This window comes from Chenopodium quinoa, unplaced genomic scaffold (assembly GCF_001683475.1).
Source record: "Chenopodium quinoa cultivar QQ74 unplaced genomic scaffold, ASM168347v1, whole genome shotgun sequence".
Taxonomy (NCBI): domain Eukaryota; kingdom Viridiplantae; phylum Streptophyta; class Magnoliopsida; order Caryophyllales; family Amaranthaceae; genus Chenopodium; species Chenopodium quinoa.
The window spans coordinates 3,364,534-3,381,776 of record NW_018745454.1 but is presented as its reverse complement, the minus strand read 5'-3'; the positions used below and the strand labels follow the sequence as shown (position 1 = coordinate 3,381,776).

Sequence of the window (17,243 nt, the reverse complement as noted above, 5' to 3'; positions counted from 1 at the left end):
GTCCATATTTGCTGTTGGACCACCACATTATGACTTTATAGCTGCTCATGGTAGATGGTGGCACTTATTTTCGTTATGAATGAATTATTGATTGTGATTTGTAGAACATCACAACTATAAGCAGTAAGATGTACTGTGAGTCAATGAAATGTCTCTCAGGATCATAAAAGTTGATTTAGAACATTAATAAGTTTATAATTAGGTTTTATAAGATCCTAATAACGAGTTTGGTTCAATACATGTATTTTGGTATTATTATGCAATATTGCATTGATTGACTAGACTCTAGAGTTTTAAGATATGATTCCAAATTTCCAATCACCAACTTGACATTTGGGGTCTTATTAAGATATAATCTCTTCTATTCAGCCAACTTTGTTGCTGCTAGAAAGAGATAAAATTGGTTTCTCAAAAAAAAAAAAAAAAAAAAAAAAAAAAAAGGGTCGAATAGATTGCATACCCACCCCCAAAAAAGCAATAAAAGCTGATTTACAACTAGAAAAATCAAAGAAGATGATCCTTGATACATTAATCCTGAATTTAAAAGTAATTAAAGATTAATAAAGGAGGGTCACGAAAACAGCAAAAAGTAACCAAACAAAGCTTTACGCTTCATAGACTCAAATACTCAATGCATAGTTTGTTCTTTGTTCTTGTAACCCCAATCTCATTATGAATCGCTTTAGGGTCTGTTCACATTTACTGATCTGAACTGAACTGATTGGAGCTGAACTTAACTGATTGGAACTGAACTGAACTGAATTGAGCTGGAATGAATATTTTATGAGAGAGGGAAATTAAGAGCTGAACTGAACTGAACTGATTGGAGCTGAACTGAACTGAACTGAAATTAAGTAAATGTGAACAGGCCCTTAGTAAAGAATAAAGAGACCAATATAAGTTGCTACTTTAAGTTGAGCAGATAGCACCTTGTTTAATCGTGTTTAAGATCCCGCACTAGGTGTACGTGTACCCAAAATTTATTACTATTACGTATACTCTTTTCATTTTATAATAATATATTCAAAATAATGCGTACTCTTTAAAGGTATATTCAAATCTGATTATCTGTATAATTTATAGTCAGTCCTTTATGCCAAATTGCGTGAGGAACAGTGAAAATTATGCAATTAATAATCAAAGTCCTTTCAGAATTCAGTCAACAGTAACCATGAGCTTTGAATGTCTTCTAGAACATCAAACAAGAAGGGAGAAACAACTTTAAAGACATTTCATAAAACTAGAACGATATAGAGATGTAGACAAGTTAAATCAAACTTCCATTGACAAAAATGAAACTGCGACACAAAATACCACAAGTCTATCAAGAGGTCAATCTGTACTTTCACATTCATCAGAAGCAAATGAATTTGCAATCAATCATTTGCTCTTGGACTTTAACACATTACCATTTCTTTGATACATTACAAAATCGCAAGCATAAAATGAGGGGGGGAAATGTTCCTAGAGATCATAACACTTGATTGGTGCCGATTGACTAACAACGCATCTAACAATATACAGCATTACAAATTAGATCAGCTAATTGATATTACATAAATAATAGAGAAAGATAGGACGATTTACACCTCCCTTTTGAGACCCTAAACCTCTCCGAACAGACCAAAAGGCACCAATGAAAAATCTTTGATTCTTTGAATACAATGGACAAACAGATATCACCATTCTGTAATCCAGACAAGTTACTGGGGTATCATTGGAAACCTCCTTCGACAGCACAGCAGACTGAAGCAAGTATGGAGTTCAAAAGGGCAAGTTCAGACAACCAGACTCTTCCTAATTGTAGGAGGCATTTAGTGAACTTGTTTTCATGCATGACAGTTTACTTTAAGACACGGTTTTTGGGACTCTCATGCCAAACCCATGTTTGACCTTCTCAATCCTGACCATGGGAAAATTTTTTGTCAGATTATAATAAGCTATATGTACTTTGTAATTTTGTATATATTCATAATCATTAGATAAAAGATCCAAGATACAGAGTAATGCATTCAGAATTCATAATATAGCAAAGAGTCAATCCAGTTAAGAGGTACTAATTTTCAAAGACCACATACATTTTAAACGTATTCTTCCAAGTGTCCAGGACTCAATATGATGCTCATGCAAGTGAGAAGGTCCTCACAATACCAGAATGAGGTATTTTTTAAAGGTAATGCAGAATTTACATCCTAGAAAGTAATTGAAAGTGCTTCCCAACAACCTACAAGTAATAATCTAATATGGCAACAAAAACTCACACATTTGATCAAGTTTAGCGAGCTCTCTGTCAGACAAGGAAGAAGACTCCATTATTTTTTTATGACTTGCATGATACCAATCTTATCTAGCACTTCAAATTACGAAACTACTTATCATCTATGTCGTACTTAATGATGTTTTGTGAATTTACCAATCAAAAGATATACATAACTACATTAGGCTTTATGATGTTGTCAGAAACTCAGAGCAGGTGAGCACTCTTCAGTAATGAACTCCAGGCATTTGTCTCAAAAATTGCTTAAAAACCTATTCAAAACATGCTGCCTTAATGTTATACTCCTATATCTGGAAGTAAGTCACATTGTACCAAACTCCCCCCCCCCCCCCCCAAAAAAAAAAACACCAACTCTCTCTTTCTCTGTATATACTATACCTAACTATATTCTACCCTTAATAATAGCGTCAAACCCTGTTCAGAGAAGCATATAGTAGAACGGAGGGATTAATAGACTTCCTTTCACCATTTCTCCATTTCAGCAAATAAATGAAGGTATGTTTGGAAACATAAGCACAGCATATTCCTTCATAGAATAATGTAACAAAACTTTCTTTTTATCCTTTTTGGAGAGATGGAGGGGCGGGGAACAGTAAAAAATCAAACTTACGTTGGGGCAAGTTTGCCAAGGCTGTCAAGTTCTTGACCAGAGTCTTCATCCACAACTCGTCCAGAGATCTCAATAATGTAAGATTTGTCCCTAAGAGCTGGAAGTCCTCTGATTGTAAGCAATTCCATATCTTTTTGATGAAGTTCTCTACCATTTACAAACACACCAGTGTTCCCAGCAGCACAATTTTCTGGCATCCGATAATTGAACTCCTCGATAAATGGCTGGAAACACGTAAGACAATTGAAGAGTTTATAATACTAAAAAAACATATATTCAGGATATGATCAGAGAATACACACTATAATTTAGAGAGCTTACAGGTATGATGCCAAGACAAGGTCCACCCATCACACCCCAGAACCCAGCTCTGTAGTCATACCTGATAAAATGGAAAACAAGAAACAATTATAACAAAGCAGTGAGCCACCTAGATATGCTGTCCAAGCCCCAACAACAAAAACAAAAAACAAAAAACAAAAAAAAGGTGCAATTCCAACTTTTATTTTTAATTTTTATGAATACATCAAGCATCTAGTTATTGTAAACTAATATCAGCGCAAAAATCTGAACCAAACGCCTTGTTTGGATAAGAACATATATCTATATGGTGTCCAAAAATCATAAGTTGTAATTGATTTGATGCAAGGACATGCAATATCTAATAGCAATCAGCAGCATAAACCAAAACAAAGATGATTATTAGGTATAAAGGAGAAAAACATGAGGCCTGAAATTATGAACTCTGACATATGAATGTCCCAAGCTCAGCAGAGGCTTGATATTATACATATCAGACCTTATCCAAGTTTTAAGAAACAGAGTCTTTAGCTTTAGGGGAAACAAAAGAATTATCCATATGCCTCTAGTCTTAACAGAATCAGCACTATATAACCTAATACTTCGTACTTTCCGACACAACACAATGCAAAGCCATTTGAAACAAATTAGTATAAGCAGATACTAAATGCAGTTGAAGAGCATACCAGTATTGGCCAGGGTATATTGGGCCTGCCATCTTTTCTGCTTTCTTAACCAATTTATCTGGTATCAGATTCCCATTAACCATAACATTTCTTTTACCACTTTCCAAGGTTTGGTTGGATTTAGAGAAGCTCTTCTTTATAATTCCTGCCAAAAATGAATCCACTCCTTTCTTCATCTTTGGGAGTTCCTCTTCTCTGCATTTATCTGTTGACTCTTGTGTTACTTCATTATTTAGGTATTCATTATGTGACATCTCCATCTCTGTTGCCAGTGACTCCTTCAAGGAGTTTTGCCGAACAGTATTCTTGTTAGTAATAACCCTCTCTTGATCTGATCGACTACTCAAATTTCCCTTTCCATAACGGTTTATGGCACGGAATTTAGATGTGTAATCAAAAGGGTCTTGAAGAGGTGAACCTGGAGGAGAAGGAGAAGATGCAGCTTTTTCAGGATGAATAGTTGCAGAGGTCACTCCTTTTTTAGCAACTAATTCATCTGAAAAATGTTCATCCTCAGAAGTGGTTGCAGAAACCGAGTGCAGGTTGTGTTCTTCAGACTTGCTGGAGCTTACACCTTGGCAAGTTGATGAAGAAATAGGTTCCCTATCCATTGCTTGAAAATCATACACTGAGTTAGCATAGTCCTCAGAACAAAAGCTTGCTTTATGGCCATGAGGCCCAAGACCAAACCCATCAGATTTGTCAAAAGCATCGGTGGTTGTTTGCTTCACTGCTGTGTCAACTGGCACTAGTTTTTCATCCGTAACGGTGAAAGAGATCACAGTAGAGCATGCTCCACAAGACATTTGCCAGTCATCCTTCTTGGAAAACACCTTTTTCGGCAACTTTAATACTTCAAAGCAATTGTGACATGTTACAAACGGAGCACCACCTACTACAGGGCGGCAACGATGACCACTAGCTAGAACCATCCTATGAGGACGACCACGAGAAAAACTCCCCATTTCAACATTAACGTCACCCGGCCACCTTGAGTGAGGTTGTGGATCAACAATCCTAGAATTATACTCATGTAAGCCAAAAGTCCCTTGAGCTTCACGCTGGCACGACATGGGCTTGTTCACAACATGAGGAAACCTTCTATTGGCAAATGCTGATGGTGGGACTTGCAAAGGAGCTTGCAGTTGTCGGTCATAACATCTATAGCAAGAGCACGAATGGTGATTAACAGCCATACCATACTGATGTGGCTCAAAAGGGTCTAGCTCAGGACCCATATATTGATGGTGACTTGGGATCCGTTGTGGAGGAGGTCTCCGGAGCATTTGAGGTTCATATGAATCCTCATACCTGGGAGCATGATTTGGGTTGTGCATTGAGTTGTAATTATGAGTAACCGGAAATTGCTCATGGTAATGCTCAAAGTAAGGTGGTCCGGTAGCAGGTTTATTAGGAGAAGAAAATTGCCTTGAAGTCCGGAGGAAGTTAGATGGATGATCACGAAAACAATCCACAGGTTCAGCATAAGGTTCTACATGGGCCATCCTCGACTCCAAAGGAAGCAAGGGAGGTTTTTCATGAAACTTTTCATTGGCATTGTTAACCCTACTGAGTTGATCCTTCAATTCATCCAACTTCCTCAAGAGCTCCTCTCGATCAAGTTCAATAAGCTCAGTCGTTCTAGTAGCTCGACTTGCCTCATTTCGATAACTAGAATCCAATTGATACTTGGACGAGTCACCCAAATGATTCGAACTAGAAGACCTCATCCCTTCGAAATAATCTCGTCTAGCCCTCCCAAATCGATCTGCAGCCCCAATATCACTTGATTTTCGCTCAAAACCCCGGCTAGATCTCCTCACCCCATTTACATTCTCATTTAGGGTCTCTAACTTGTCTACTCTAGATTCCGAAATGCCATTACCCATTTCATTTTTACTAGAATCCCTATTTTCAACTTCCCAAGCAACAACTTCTCTCTTAGAATCACTCCCAAAATTTTCAACTTCATTACTGCCTTCACCATTATTACTCACCCTAACCTCATCATTCTCAACCCCAGAAATAGCTCCTTTCCCCAAAAATTTATCAGTTTTCCCAGAATTACTCTCAGATTTCTCAGAAATTACCCCAACCCTCTCCTCAATGGACCTCTGTGACCCATTACCAGCTTCTAGATTATTCTTTTTTGCTGCAAATTTACAACCAACATATATAAATATAACACCCAATGACCCAAATCATGCAAAAAAATACAATTCCAAACAAACCCAGAAGATAAATTAAGCAAAACTTTAAAGAAAAATAAAGGGGAAAATTGAAAGTACCTCGAAGAACAGCACCACAGCCACCACACTGATAGACAGAATAATCAGGAAGTTCAGGAAGTAGATTCTCACATTTGGGGCAACGAACCAACCTTAACTTAGATGATTCCACTGCCATTTTTAAAAAAAAAATTGGGATCTTTCAATTAAACCCCAGAAAAATTACAAAACACAAGTAACATCACTGATCTAACAAAAACAAAATCAAAATCAAAACTTAATATAGCCCATTTAAGCCAAGGAAAAAGTACAAATTCTAGATTTTTTTAGAATTTTTTTTGTGGGGTTTTTTCTGGGAAAAATAGGAAAACTTGGTAGGAAGAATTGACCCAACAAACATTAAAAGGGCTCCAAATTAAAGGGGAGAAAATTACAGAAACCCAGAAGTGAAAGTTACAAGAAAATATGCTCTGTTTTGTAGTAGTACTGTCAATTTTTGAGGGTGTCAAATTAAATTAATAAGCAAAAAATATACTCCAAATTTTTTTTAAAAAAAAATTAAGGGGAAAAAAATAAGGGATCCTTTTGCTTTTTCTGGGTTTAGCAATCGAGGAAAGTTGTGAGTTGGGATAACATTTTGCCATTCTCGCGGTCTTTCACATCAAGAAATAAAGTTTTTACAGAGGTTTTATTTAATTTTTTAATTTTTTTATTTAATATTTTTTTTGTTTTTTGAGGCTAAAAGCAATACAAATGGGAAAAAAGTGATAGAACGACATCGTTGTAAGATGTTTAAAGGTAAAAATATTGATGCGAGAGTTTCCTTTTTATCCAGCTTTAATTTGCTTTTTTATTTTTCAGTCAAAAAAAGAAAAAATTAAATTAAAAAAAATTAAAAGTTGCTTTGTTTATTCCTTGTGTTTCTTGGGTTTAATGCTTAATGGCGACTATTGAGAGAAAGTAAAAGAGGGGTTTTGGCCGTTGTGAAAATGAGATAAATGAGAATATTTGAAGAGCTATTGTCTAGCTTAGGTGAGTAAACTACAAGTTTTGCGTATAGTTTAATTTTGATTTTTGAATGGAGATATAGAATATTTTCTATGAAGTTTGAAATTAGAGAATAGTTTTCCCATTTTTCATTTACCTAACAATCAAAAAAATTGACTAAAAGTTACTAGCCCTTAACGATAATTTCTTATTTTAAGTCCTATCTAAGTAGAAATTGATAACTACTTCGTTATATAAAAAAAATTATATATATATATATATATATATATATATATATATATATATATATATATATATATAAATAAGTAAAATGTCCTAAAAAAAAAAGAATACAAGTCAAATAAATCATCAATCAGGTTCACCTAATTCATTTTTAATCAATTATATGTGAGATACGAAGTAATCGATAATAATTACAGTAACATCTATTAAACTTAAGAGTTTAATGATAAGTCTTTTATTTTTTTTTTTTTGAACAATCATGAAAAGTCTCATCTTGCATTGTTATTTAAAATTAAGAACAATAAAATAACATGTGTAAACATAAAAATATATATAATAAAAATGAGAATAGATTTACATCAGAACCAAATCTTTAACCCAAATATTGAAAACAATTACATGATTCAAGATTTTATCTCGTATAATCATCAACGTTTATCATTTATTTGAATTGTTTCCATTCCCTCCTACATAGTACCAAGTACTCCGATATATGCTCACGTAAAACCTAAATCTTTTAGGTACTTCTTAAATCCTAATATTTGTCATTTGTCATTATATATATGAATAAATTCCAAATCAATAGGAGTACAAATGCTACAAATATGAAATATGACCCTATTGGATACACTTATATAAAATGTAAAATGGCATTTAGTGTTTGTCCATCCCCCTCACCAAACCAAAATAGAAAAAGCTTATCATTTAGGTTAATCTTCTCTTTTTCACATAATTTTCCTTTTTGGTCAGCAAATACATAGATTATGGTATATAGTCTTCCTAGTCTTTAAGTAGTTTTCTGTCAAAAAAAGAGTCTTACAGTAAACTAAGTAGGGTATGATTGGGTGTTGCATACCCCACCATTATACCAGCAACAATTACCTCCTTGGCTACTTTTGACTTTCTTATTATGCAATATTATTAATTAGCTACACTAATCTTGTGTTTTAATAAATTAATTTATAAACTATTTGACATATTATAAGGCTAAATATCTCTTAATTGTTAATAATAATATTTATGTTAATGTTGTGTTAGTACATGGCTTTCATATGCTGTCAAACAAAAAATACAAATTTGTTATCAATTACAGACAAGTAAGCTTTTTGGCAGTGTTTGTGATTGATTTATTTAGTTGTTTCTTCAAACGAATAATTGTCTTGTCTCTTGCTCTTTGGCTCATAATGAGAGATATTTTAAAATTGTTTTTTATCATAATTAATGTGTAATTAGATATTGTATGATTTAATGCATGATGATGCAATCATAATTAATTATTTTATTTTTTTGACAATCATTAGAAATTTGATGGCGGCAGCAATTACGCCACGGTGTTTTCATGTTGGTTTTTTAAGAAAGCTTGGGTAGTTAGGTGATTTTCTACAATTTAAAGAATCACTTCTTAATACTATATCTTATTATGTATCAAAATAAAATGATATATTTTACTCTCTTTGTTCTCTTAGTTACATTAAGTTATTTTTGCAACAAAAATTAAAAACAAATAAAATAAAATGAAGACCACCTATGTTAGCAATTTCATTTTATAAAGGGGAGTTATTAAAGAGATTTAATAATTACAATTGACTGAATTGAGCTCCACAAGTGAGGTAATATATATATAAAAATATATATATAAAAAATATATATATGTATTGTTCTAAACGAAATAAATTAAAATTAGTAAAATTTTTTTTTTTTTTTTTATATAAGAATTAAAAAAATAGGGGAGTTTAGAAAAATGGATGAAAATGATATACATCAGAAAAACGAAGGTACCATGAGATGCTCCATAGATGGAGTAATCAATAATAAAATTAACAATTGTAGTCGTAATTGATGATAATGGAGTTTAGAAGATGGAAGGAGAGAGTCCAAGTTTAAGGTAGGATGTCCAACTCGCTACTTCATCATTTAACATGTGAATTGAAACATAGACTAAAGGCCCACGCTGAAATGAACATGTACCACGTTGTTGATTGTTTTTTTAATTGGGCCTATCAAGGTCTTGATTTCTTTCTTAATTAGACCTCTTACATAAAAATGATCCATGTATTATTAACTTATTATAATATTTTTAATATATTTAATGATAATTTTATTGTAAAAAGACTAATATTTTGTTAAAATTATGTCGTATTACAACTTAACAATTAAAAAGTAGTAAGATTTGTAAAATTTAGAAAGTAATCATAATCCGAAATTTAATGGATATTTGAAGCATCTAATCCGAAACTTTTAATTATCCGAACATTGGATAATCTTTGGATCGGAATTGAATATCAATTTCTGAAATCCGATCCGTGAACAAGTCTTTTTCCTTTTTCTTTTCTTTTCTTTTTTTTTTTATGCAAGAATCGACCTAGTTGAAATATTGCAATAGAATATTAAATTATACTCGTAGTATTAAAAAAAAAAAAAAAAAATTGTCTACTATGGAGTACTCCTACAAAAAGATGAATTTAAGTACGGAGTATACTATAGTACTACTACTCTACTAGCAGAAAATATTGTTATATTGATATTATACTTCGTATTATTATTACATAGTTCAGAACTTCAGACCAAAATTTTTATTCACGTAATAAACATGTACGGAGTTATTAAAAAAAATAAAAACGGAACATATATACTTGTATTACTCTTGAACCTTATGATAAAATATTCTGTTTTATTCTGGATGTATGATTAATACATAATTTTTTTTTGTAAGAATCAGATGCAAGAAACATTACATAAACCACTTAAATCTAGGAATTTAAAACTTGTTGAACTTGATCTTCATAATTCATTCTCCTCTTAAAAACCTCCACAAAGAGCAAATCTTCCTATGCACCCACTTAACCTACCAAACACCCCTTTTTCTCCTTTTGTTCCCGGAGTACAATTCAGTGATACAACTGTACTAACCACATGTACACCCTTAGAAGTAGATGGTGCATGAATATGATTCTCATGATGCAACTTAAACCGCCTTTTCGAGCCGCCGAGGGACGACGGGAGAAACATCAGGTGCCGTTCGATCAGTTGGGTGACTGAAGCCAGTTCATAGGAGTCATACAAAGGACTCCCACAATCCCATATTTTCATCATCTTTTCTTTCTCTCCTAACATTTCATTATTATCATAAAAATGTACCTTGTTTTTTGACATATTTTTGGCCCATAAATTTTTTGGAAGTATTTTTTATGAGATTTTGATGATTTTTTTCCTAGGAAGTTAGGTACATTTATTCATGAATCATGATGAAGAAAGAAGATCAAGATTTAGGGACACCAAGACATGTTTTTTGTCTTGTATGTCCCATTTGTAAGAGAGATTCTCACGTAATTTTTTTTCTTAATTTATGGACTAATGTTTTTCCTAAGCAGGAAAAACTTTAACTCGGATAATTATAAAAGGGAAATTTTGTTTATTTTTGATATGATATTACTATATCACCCTTGATATTGAGAATTGAGATGATTGTATAGTGTTTCAAGAGGGTATTGTTGTCTTTTTGGTGCATCATTCATGTGATGATGTCTTTGTTCAATGTGCAAAGATGCTACTTAATGAGAGTATCAATTATTTGTTAGAAAGAAAATGACAAATCACATCTTATTTAGAAGTAAATATTCAATTATTTGGACCTTAATTTAAATTATTAAATGTGGTGCATCTCCTTTAGGTAGTTTAAATCATATGTGGAGCAACTTCATATGATCATCCAAGCCGTTCCAAAATTAACTAGCATCCAAAAGTGGTTTAATTCATTTAGCAACGTAAAGTTCTTTGATTGTACTTATTATAATAAGGATCTTGCTAACAAGCGTCCCGAGGTGTTAGATAAGGGATTAATTAATATGTTATGAGTATTTAAAATTGTATTAACTATTAAGTACGAAATACATGACAAAATCACACATTGATCGATCGGTGTAATTAATGTTAATTTTACTACAAAATTTTCACATTTTAGCTCTCTTATGTAACGCCCCGGGGGCACTCATTAGCTTTTGCCTTATAATATTATAGAATTTGTAAATAATGTAAACTTCAAATTGTTGCGATAATTAAAATAACAATAGACGTACGACGTACTATAAAGTATTGTGTGTGTGTTTTTTTTGAAGGAAAAGTATTGATTGATATTATTATTAGTTTTTATTAAAACATTAAGTATACATTGTTGCATTTGTAAACTGAGGCTTGTCCAATCCTTTTTTTTTTCATGTGTATATATCAATTAAAAAACAAAACCGAATTTTATACTTTATTTTCTCTAAATTTAAGTGGATCGGACAGTTGTTTAAAAAACAAAAAAAATCGGTTTTGTTTTTTAATTGATATATACACATGAAAAAAAAAAAAAAAAAAAAAAAAACCTTGAAAACCAAAAGAAAGCTAGCTTAGATTTTAATAATTGCAACTAAAATCACGCTCTAACACCAAAAAAATTAAAAAAAAAATAAAAACTGGAATCAGGCGATAAATGGGGCTACAGAAAGAGCATATGAAAGACAAATAATAAAACTTTAGTTCTCTGTCAATGAGAAAAACATAAGGTTTACTACTAGAAATTAACATAAACTTATTATGGATGTTTAAACACATCACTCTAATTATAAGTTGCTAATATGCAGTACTAAAGTAACTTTTAGCAACATTACCACACACAATTTGCAAGATTGGCTTATTGTTATCAGAAACAAATCTTGGTGGCTTAAACTGATTAACAGCAGTTCCCATACTCAAGCAATGCAGCAACACCTTATTGAAGGTCCCCTTCTTCAGAATCCGAAGCTCGAGCGGTCCAATCGATCCCACCTTGCGCGAGCTAACATACCCTGCATCAGCAAAAGATTTGTCCAAGCTATTGCAACACTCCTTCAACACATTTTCATCAGGTTCACCACTTAGCTCCCAGAATATCACATAGTGGCCTACTTCTTTGGTTAAATCCACATGACTGGTGAAATCTATCAGTTCTACCTTTTCTGCAGCCAATAACTTGCTAGCTTCTTCTACCGCGATTTGTAGATCACTCTCAGTGTTCTTGTCTATGTTGATGCTCAGCATTAGGTTCTGACGACATATGAATTTTAGCTCTGGGGTCGAGTTGTGGAACCCCATTACCTTCACAACATCTCCTAGCCTGTAACGATATAAACCTGCAATAATAATATAGCATTGAATATTATTCAAGTATGTATTATACTGAGAGTGAGGGATAGCTCGATCAGGTGGTTAGAGCTATCCTCCTGGTTCCAGGAGATCTTGAAATCGATTCTAGTATATACAATACAAGTATTATGAACTGATGTAGACGAACTTCAGTAATCATACCTGCAAAATTGGTGAGGATGATTTCATATTCTTCACCAAGTTTAACCTCAGCAAGTCCTATTGGTTTTGGTTCAGCACCACCATTCCTAGTCTCATTCAAAGGAATGAACTCGAAGTATCCAATGTTCGGAAGAACAGCAAAGGTAGCCTCTTCAGGAGGTGATCTTGGGTTGACATTTGCTGCAATCCATCCTTCAGAAGCTCCATAATCAGCACAGACCAAAGGCAACCACCCGGCATACCGCCTTAATTGTTTAACATAAGGCTCCATAGCCCCTGTCATTATCCCTAAAACATACTTAGCATTTGGGAAAAGCTCTGGTATAAGGCCATACCAATTGGTTAAACCCAAGCATTTGTAGTAGATCATGTTAGCCAACTTTGGGTTAGGCTTGAGAATTTCGGACATAGCAGCACGAGTAGTGGGATCAGTGACTCTCTCGTTTAAGATTCCAAATCGGATATCAGAGCAGAGATCTTCCCAAACTTGTTCAAATGTTTGAAACGCTTGAACGATGCTGTGAGCAAATGAAGAAGAAATTATTTGGACCTGGTCGTAGTGCAATAAGCCACACAGAAGATGGCAGTACAATGATTGATGAAAATCGGACCCGAAAATGACTTCAACTGGGCTGCAACTTTGGGATCGTATACACTTGGTTAAGTCTTTGTATTTTGGGTGGCGGAAAACATGTGTTGTTGCAGTTCCAGCAATAAGCCCTCCTTCAGTTACAAACGGTTTGCTACTGTAAACAAATGCCAATGCTTTTCCATTTGTTAAGGGAAACTCTCTGCAACCAACACATACAACAATTGATGAGTAGTCAGTAATTAAATGTCGTAACACTCCAAATTTACCTATGCCGTACTTGACACTTCAAGGTAGCTACTACCTCCGGGTCATATTATATGCTTGTAATTTTTTATATCTCACAAATAATACTCCAAAGTTGTATATAATACGATCCGGAGGTAGTATAAATAATTACTTGTGGTAGTCATTTTAAAGATGACTAGCTATTGTAGAATTTTCACTCGATGAAAGGGTGATATATAATTATTTACCTGTTTCGGTATGCAAAAGAAGTATACCACATTTGCATGGTGGTATCAAAGACTTTATCATTGTAAGGTAAAAACTTGCGCTTCCCTTGAGTTGTTCCAGAGCTATATATGAAAATAAACCAACCAAACATTATACAAAGTTACAAACCACAAACCAACAATAAATTAAATGATATCCTTTCAATTATAATTTTTTTTTTCAAGTCCATCAAATTATAATTGGGCATTCGAGTTATTAAGCTAGAACAGATCCTGGTCATGACATAAATAAGTCACTTTAAATATACTTGTACAAAGTATTCCTCCGTCCCATAATATCTAACAATATTGCACACATATCAATGCACTGATTCAACTTTATTTTTATACAATTAAATGTAAATGAAAAATATTTTAAACAATTATATTATGAAACTTTATATTAATATCTATCTAATAACATATTTTATAATAAAATATATTTTTATTATGTTAGTAAAAAATTATAGTCAAAACTAATAGATGAATAGCGAAAAAAGAGTCCAATATCTCAGATATTCTAAGACGGAGGGAGTAATATAAAGAAAAATGAAAAATTAAGTGTACCTCAAAGAAAAGGATGGGATAGGTTTGCCAGTAATAATAGGAGAAGAATCTCCATTCATAATTTTTTGAATATAAGGTTCTATAACCTCATGAGTTATAAGAGGAACACATTGCTTGAAACTCTCCTCATCTGTTCTTCCATTAAGGCCTACGTTTAGCAAGTACTCGGCCGAGGCGTTTTCTTCTAGTATCTTCCTTAGCGTTTCTTCCTGTACTTTTCCTGCATTCCTGCTTATTTCTTCAAACTTCTTGATCACATTCTCTGGGTCAAATTCTTCCTTTGTTTCGTCCTTCAAATATTATTCAACAATAGATAAGCAGGAAAAAAGTCGAAGGGTATTTTGAATTAATTATATATAAGTACTTTATAAAGGAGAGTTTTTTCCCGAATTTTTAAAAAGGCACGTAGCATTTAATTTTTTCAGCCCGTCATGTAGAATAATAAATTTTAATGGTAGCCAATTAAATACGATATTATTAATTTCATTTAGAATTAAATAATTTAAATGACACGTAAGCAAAATTGACGAATGAAGTTTCTCACTTTAAATTAATTAAATATAAAATATTATCTTTTGATATCAGGAATTTTATCTAAATATATAACAAATTTTAGCACATAAATATATATATTTAAAAAAATATTTAAAAATTCAAACAAATCGTGCATCGCACGTACTTCCATTTAATAATGTATTGCTTTTATAAAAATAGTTACTTATTGAAAAGATCTTGCTAACAAGCGTTCAGAGCGTTAGATAATGATCTTGCTAACAAGCCCAAATAACCACCAAATATAAAATACTCCGTAACAAAAAAAAAAAAAATAAATAAATAATTAAATATCATGTACTATAGTAAAGCTTGTAGTTTAGTCAACTTAGGACATGTTCTCATTGACTGAACTGAACTTATTAGAGTTGAACTAAAGTGAACTAAACCGAAATAAATATTTTATGAGAGAAGGAAATTAGGAGCTGAACTGAACTGAACTAAACTGAAAATAATTCGACGAGAACATGGCCTTAGTCAACTTATTTCCATAGTCAAAATGACTTTTTTGTTTTTTTTTTTTAAAAAAAAAAAGAATATGACTTTAAAATAAAAAAATAAAGAATATGACTTTTAAAAAAAAAAAAAAAAACCAACAATAACAACAACAACAAATGTGAGGTCCATATTTAATGAAATGTTGTTGACTTTTTTTTTTCGGCCCAATGGTTTCTAGTCACCACTCACCAGTGATAGACCCATTTCCATTTCCTGTTGTGTGATGTTTGAATCAAATTATACTCATTTCCTGTTGTGTGCATATTTGAATGTATAGATTGAGAAGGATTTCATACGTAAATTTCTCTATGACTTAATGATGTATATTAAAATAAATATTCAACCTTTGAATTGAGAGTTTTAGATATATAGACTTCACACAATTGGAACAAAAGATCATCGTTATATTCTTGAATTCTAATAAACATGTGAGGATATGCATGGTTAAAACAATGTAAATACTTATTTTGAATGAGTAAGAAAAAAAATCGTATGATTAGTGTTTGGTGGGACAAAGGGATTACCTTATAAGCAAAATTGTTTTGATTGTTTGACATGATTAAATCATAAAGCAGTTATTGCCTCCAAAGATTAAACATAATGGTTTTTCGAATTGTGCATATATCTTACAAAATGCTCGAACTAGTAGAGGATTTTTAAGAGCGTAGAGAATAAAAGAGGAACGGTATTATGTATATTCTATACCTTATAATAACTCTTTTATAAGCATAAGAAAACGGGGAAGTTGGAAGATGAGGGGTAGAAATCGTGGAAACATTACAAACTATCAACGGAGAAAACGCGAATTGAAAAAGGGGCAGAAAGCGTGCAATTTTTTCGAAATGATCAATGAAAATAATGTGAATTGAAGGGGAGAAATTAATTTGACTACAGTTACATAATTGAAAAATAATGTGAATTAAAGCAAGGGTGAAACTCGTTTGGTGGTTTGAAATCTATCAATGAAATATACCCATTTAAAGGCTAATACTGAAAAATAATGTGAATTGAAGCATGCTGAAACCCATTTAATGGTTAGAAAACTATCATATGAAAAATCATGTGATGAAGAAAGGGGAAAACTCATTTAATGGTCCTTATACTTTTATAATAATGTGAATTGAAGTAGGATGAACCTCGTTTAATGATTAGAAAACTATCATATGAAAATTCATGTGATAAAGAGAGGGAAAAACTCATTTAATGGTCTCAATACTTAATAATATAATGATGTGAATTGAAGTAGGATAAAACCTGTTTAATAGTTACAAGACTGTCAATGAAAATAATGTGATTTGATCAAGGGGAGGAAAAAACGTGAATTGTTTACAAAGGTAGTTCAGTAATTACAGACGTAATTCTTTTTTTTTTTTAAAAAAACATAAATTACAGACATAATTGTAAGCTCAATTTAGAATTGGGTGGATAGGATAAAAAAATGCTAAAAACTTGTGCAATAATAATAGACATGATTGCAAGCCCAAAACTTGTGCAATAATTATAGACATGAATACATGATCCTCACAAACTTATGAGGCTAATGATGTGGCATGTAGAGATGCAATGTGGCAAGAAAGTGAAAGTAAATAAATAAATAAAAATAAAATGGAGGGAATTATATAAATATTTTGTTTAATTAATTTTCATAAATTTAAAATCATTTATCAGAATTTTCGTTTAGATAATAATCAAAACTAGTAAAAGAATGTTTAGTGAAGTGTAAGGCATTTGTACATGGCTTGTTGAATGACGACCTCTCTTTCTTGTCATTCTTCTCCTTATCAGTCTTATTGCCACTTTCAGTAGATGTATTGATCAAAGCGAAAATAGTTTGAAAACTTCTATCAATAACTAACTGTTCTATTTTTATTATTTTTTTGCGT

General features: G+C 32.4%; 2 protein-coding genes across 2 annotated transcripts; both read right to left on the bottom strand.

Moving 5' to 3' along the window:
* Positions 1 to 1,315: 1,315 nt before the first annotated feature.
* Positions 1,316 to 6,864, bottom strand: LOC110714608 (protein ENHANCED DISEASE RESISTANCE 4-like). The gene is made up of 5 exons (XM_021893154.1): positions 6,163 to 6,864; positions 3,875 to 6,026; positions 3,210 to 3,270; positions 2,889 to 3,112; positions 1,316 to 1,903 (listed from the first exon to the last, which is right to left on the bottom strand). Exons 1-5 carry the CDS (start codon positions 6,278 to 6,280, stop codon positions 1,849 to 1,851), a joined length of 2,610 nt encoding a protein of 869 aa, XP_021748846.1. The 5' UTR covers positions 6,281 to 6,864; the 3' UTR covers positions 1,316 to 1,848.
* A 4,731-nt stretch (positions 6,865 to 11,595) lies between these two features.
* On the bottom strand, positions 11,596 to 15,570 carry LOC110714358 (jasmonic acid-amido synthetase JAR1-like). Its single transcript, XM_021892865.1, has 5 exons — positions 15,550 to 15,570; positions 14,311 to 14,600; positions 13,726 to 13,827; positions 12,661 to 13,451; positions 11,596 to 12,485 (listed from the first exon to the last, which is right to left on the bottom strand). Exons 1-5 carry the CDS (start codon positions 15,568 to 15,570, stop codon positions 11,947 to 11,949), a joined length of 1,743 nt encoding a protein of 580 aa, XP_021748557.1. The 3' UTR covers positions 11,596 to 11,946.
* Positions 15,571 to 17,243: the final 1,673 nt, after the last annotated feature.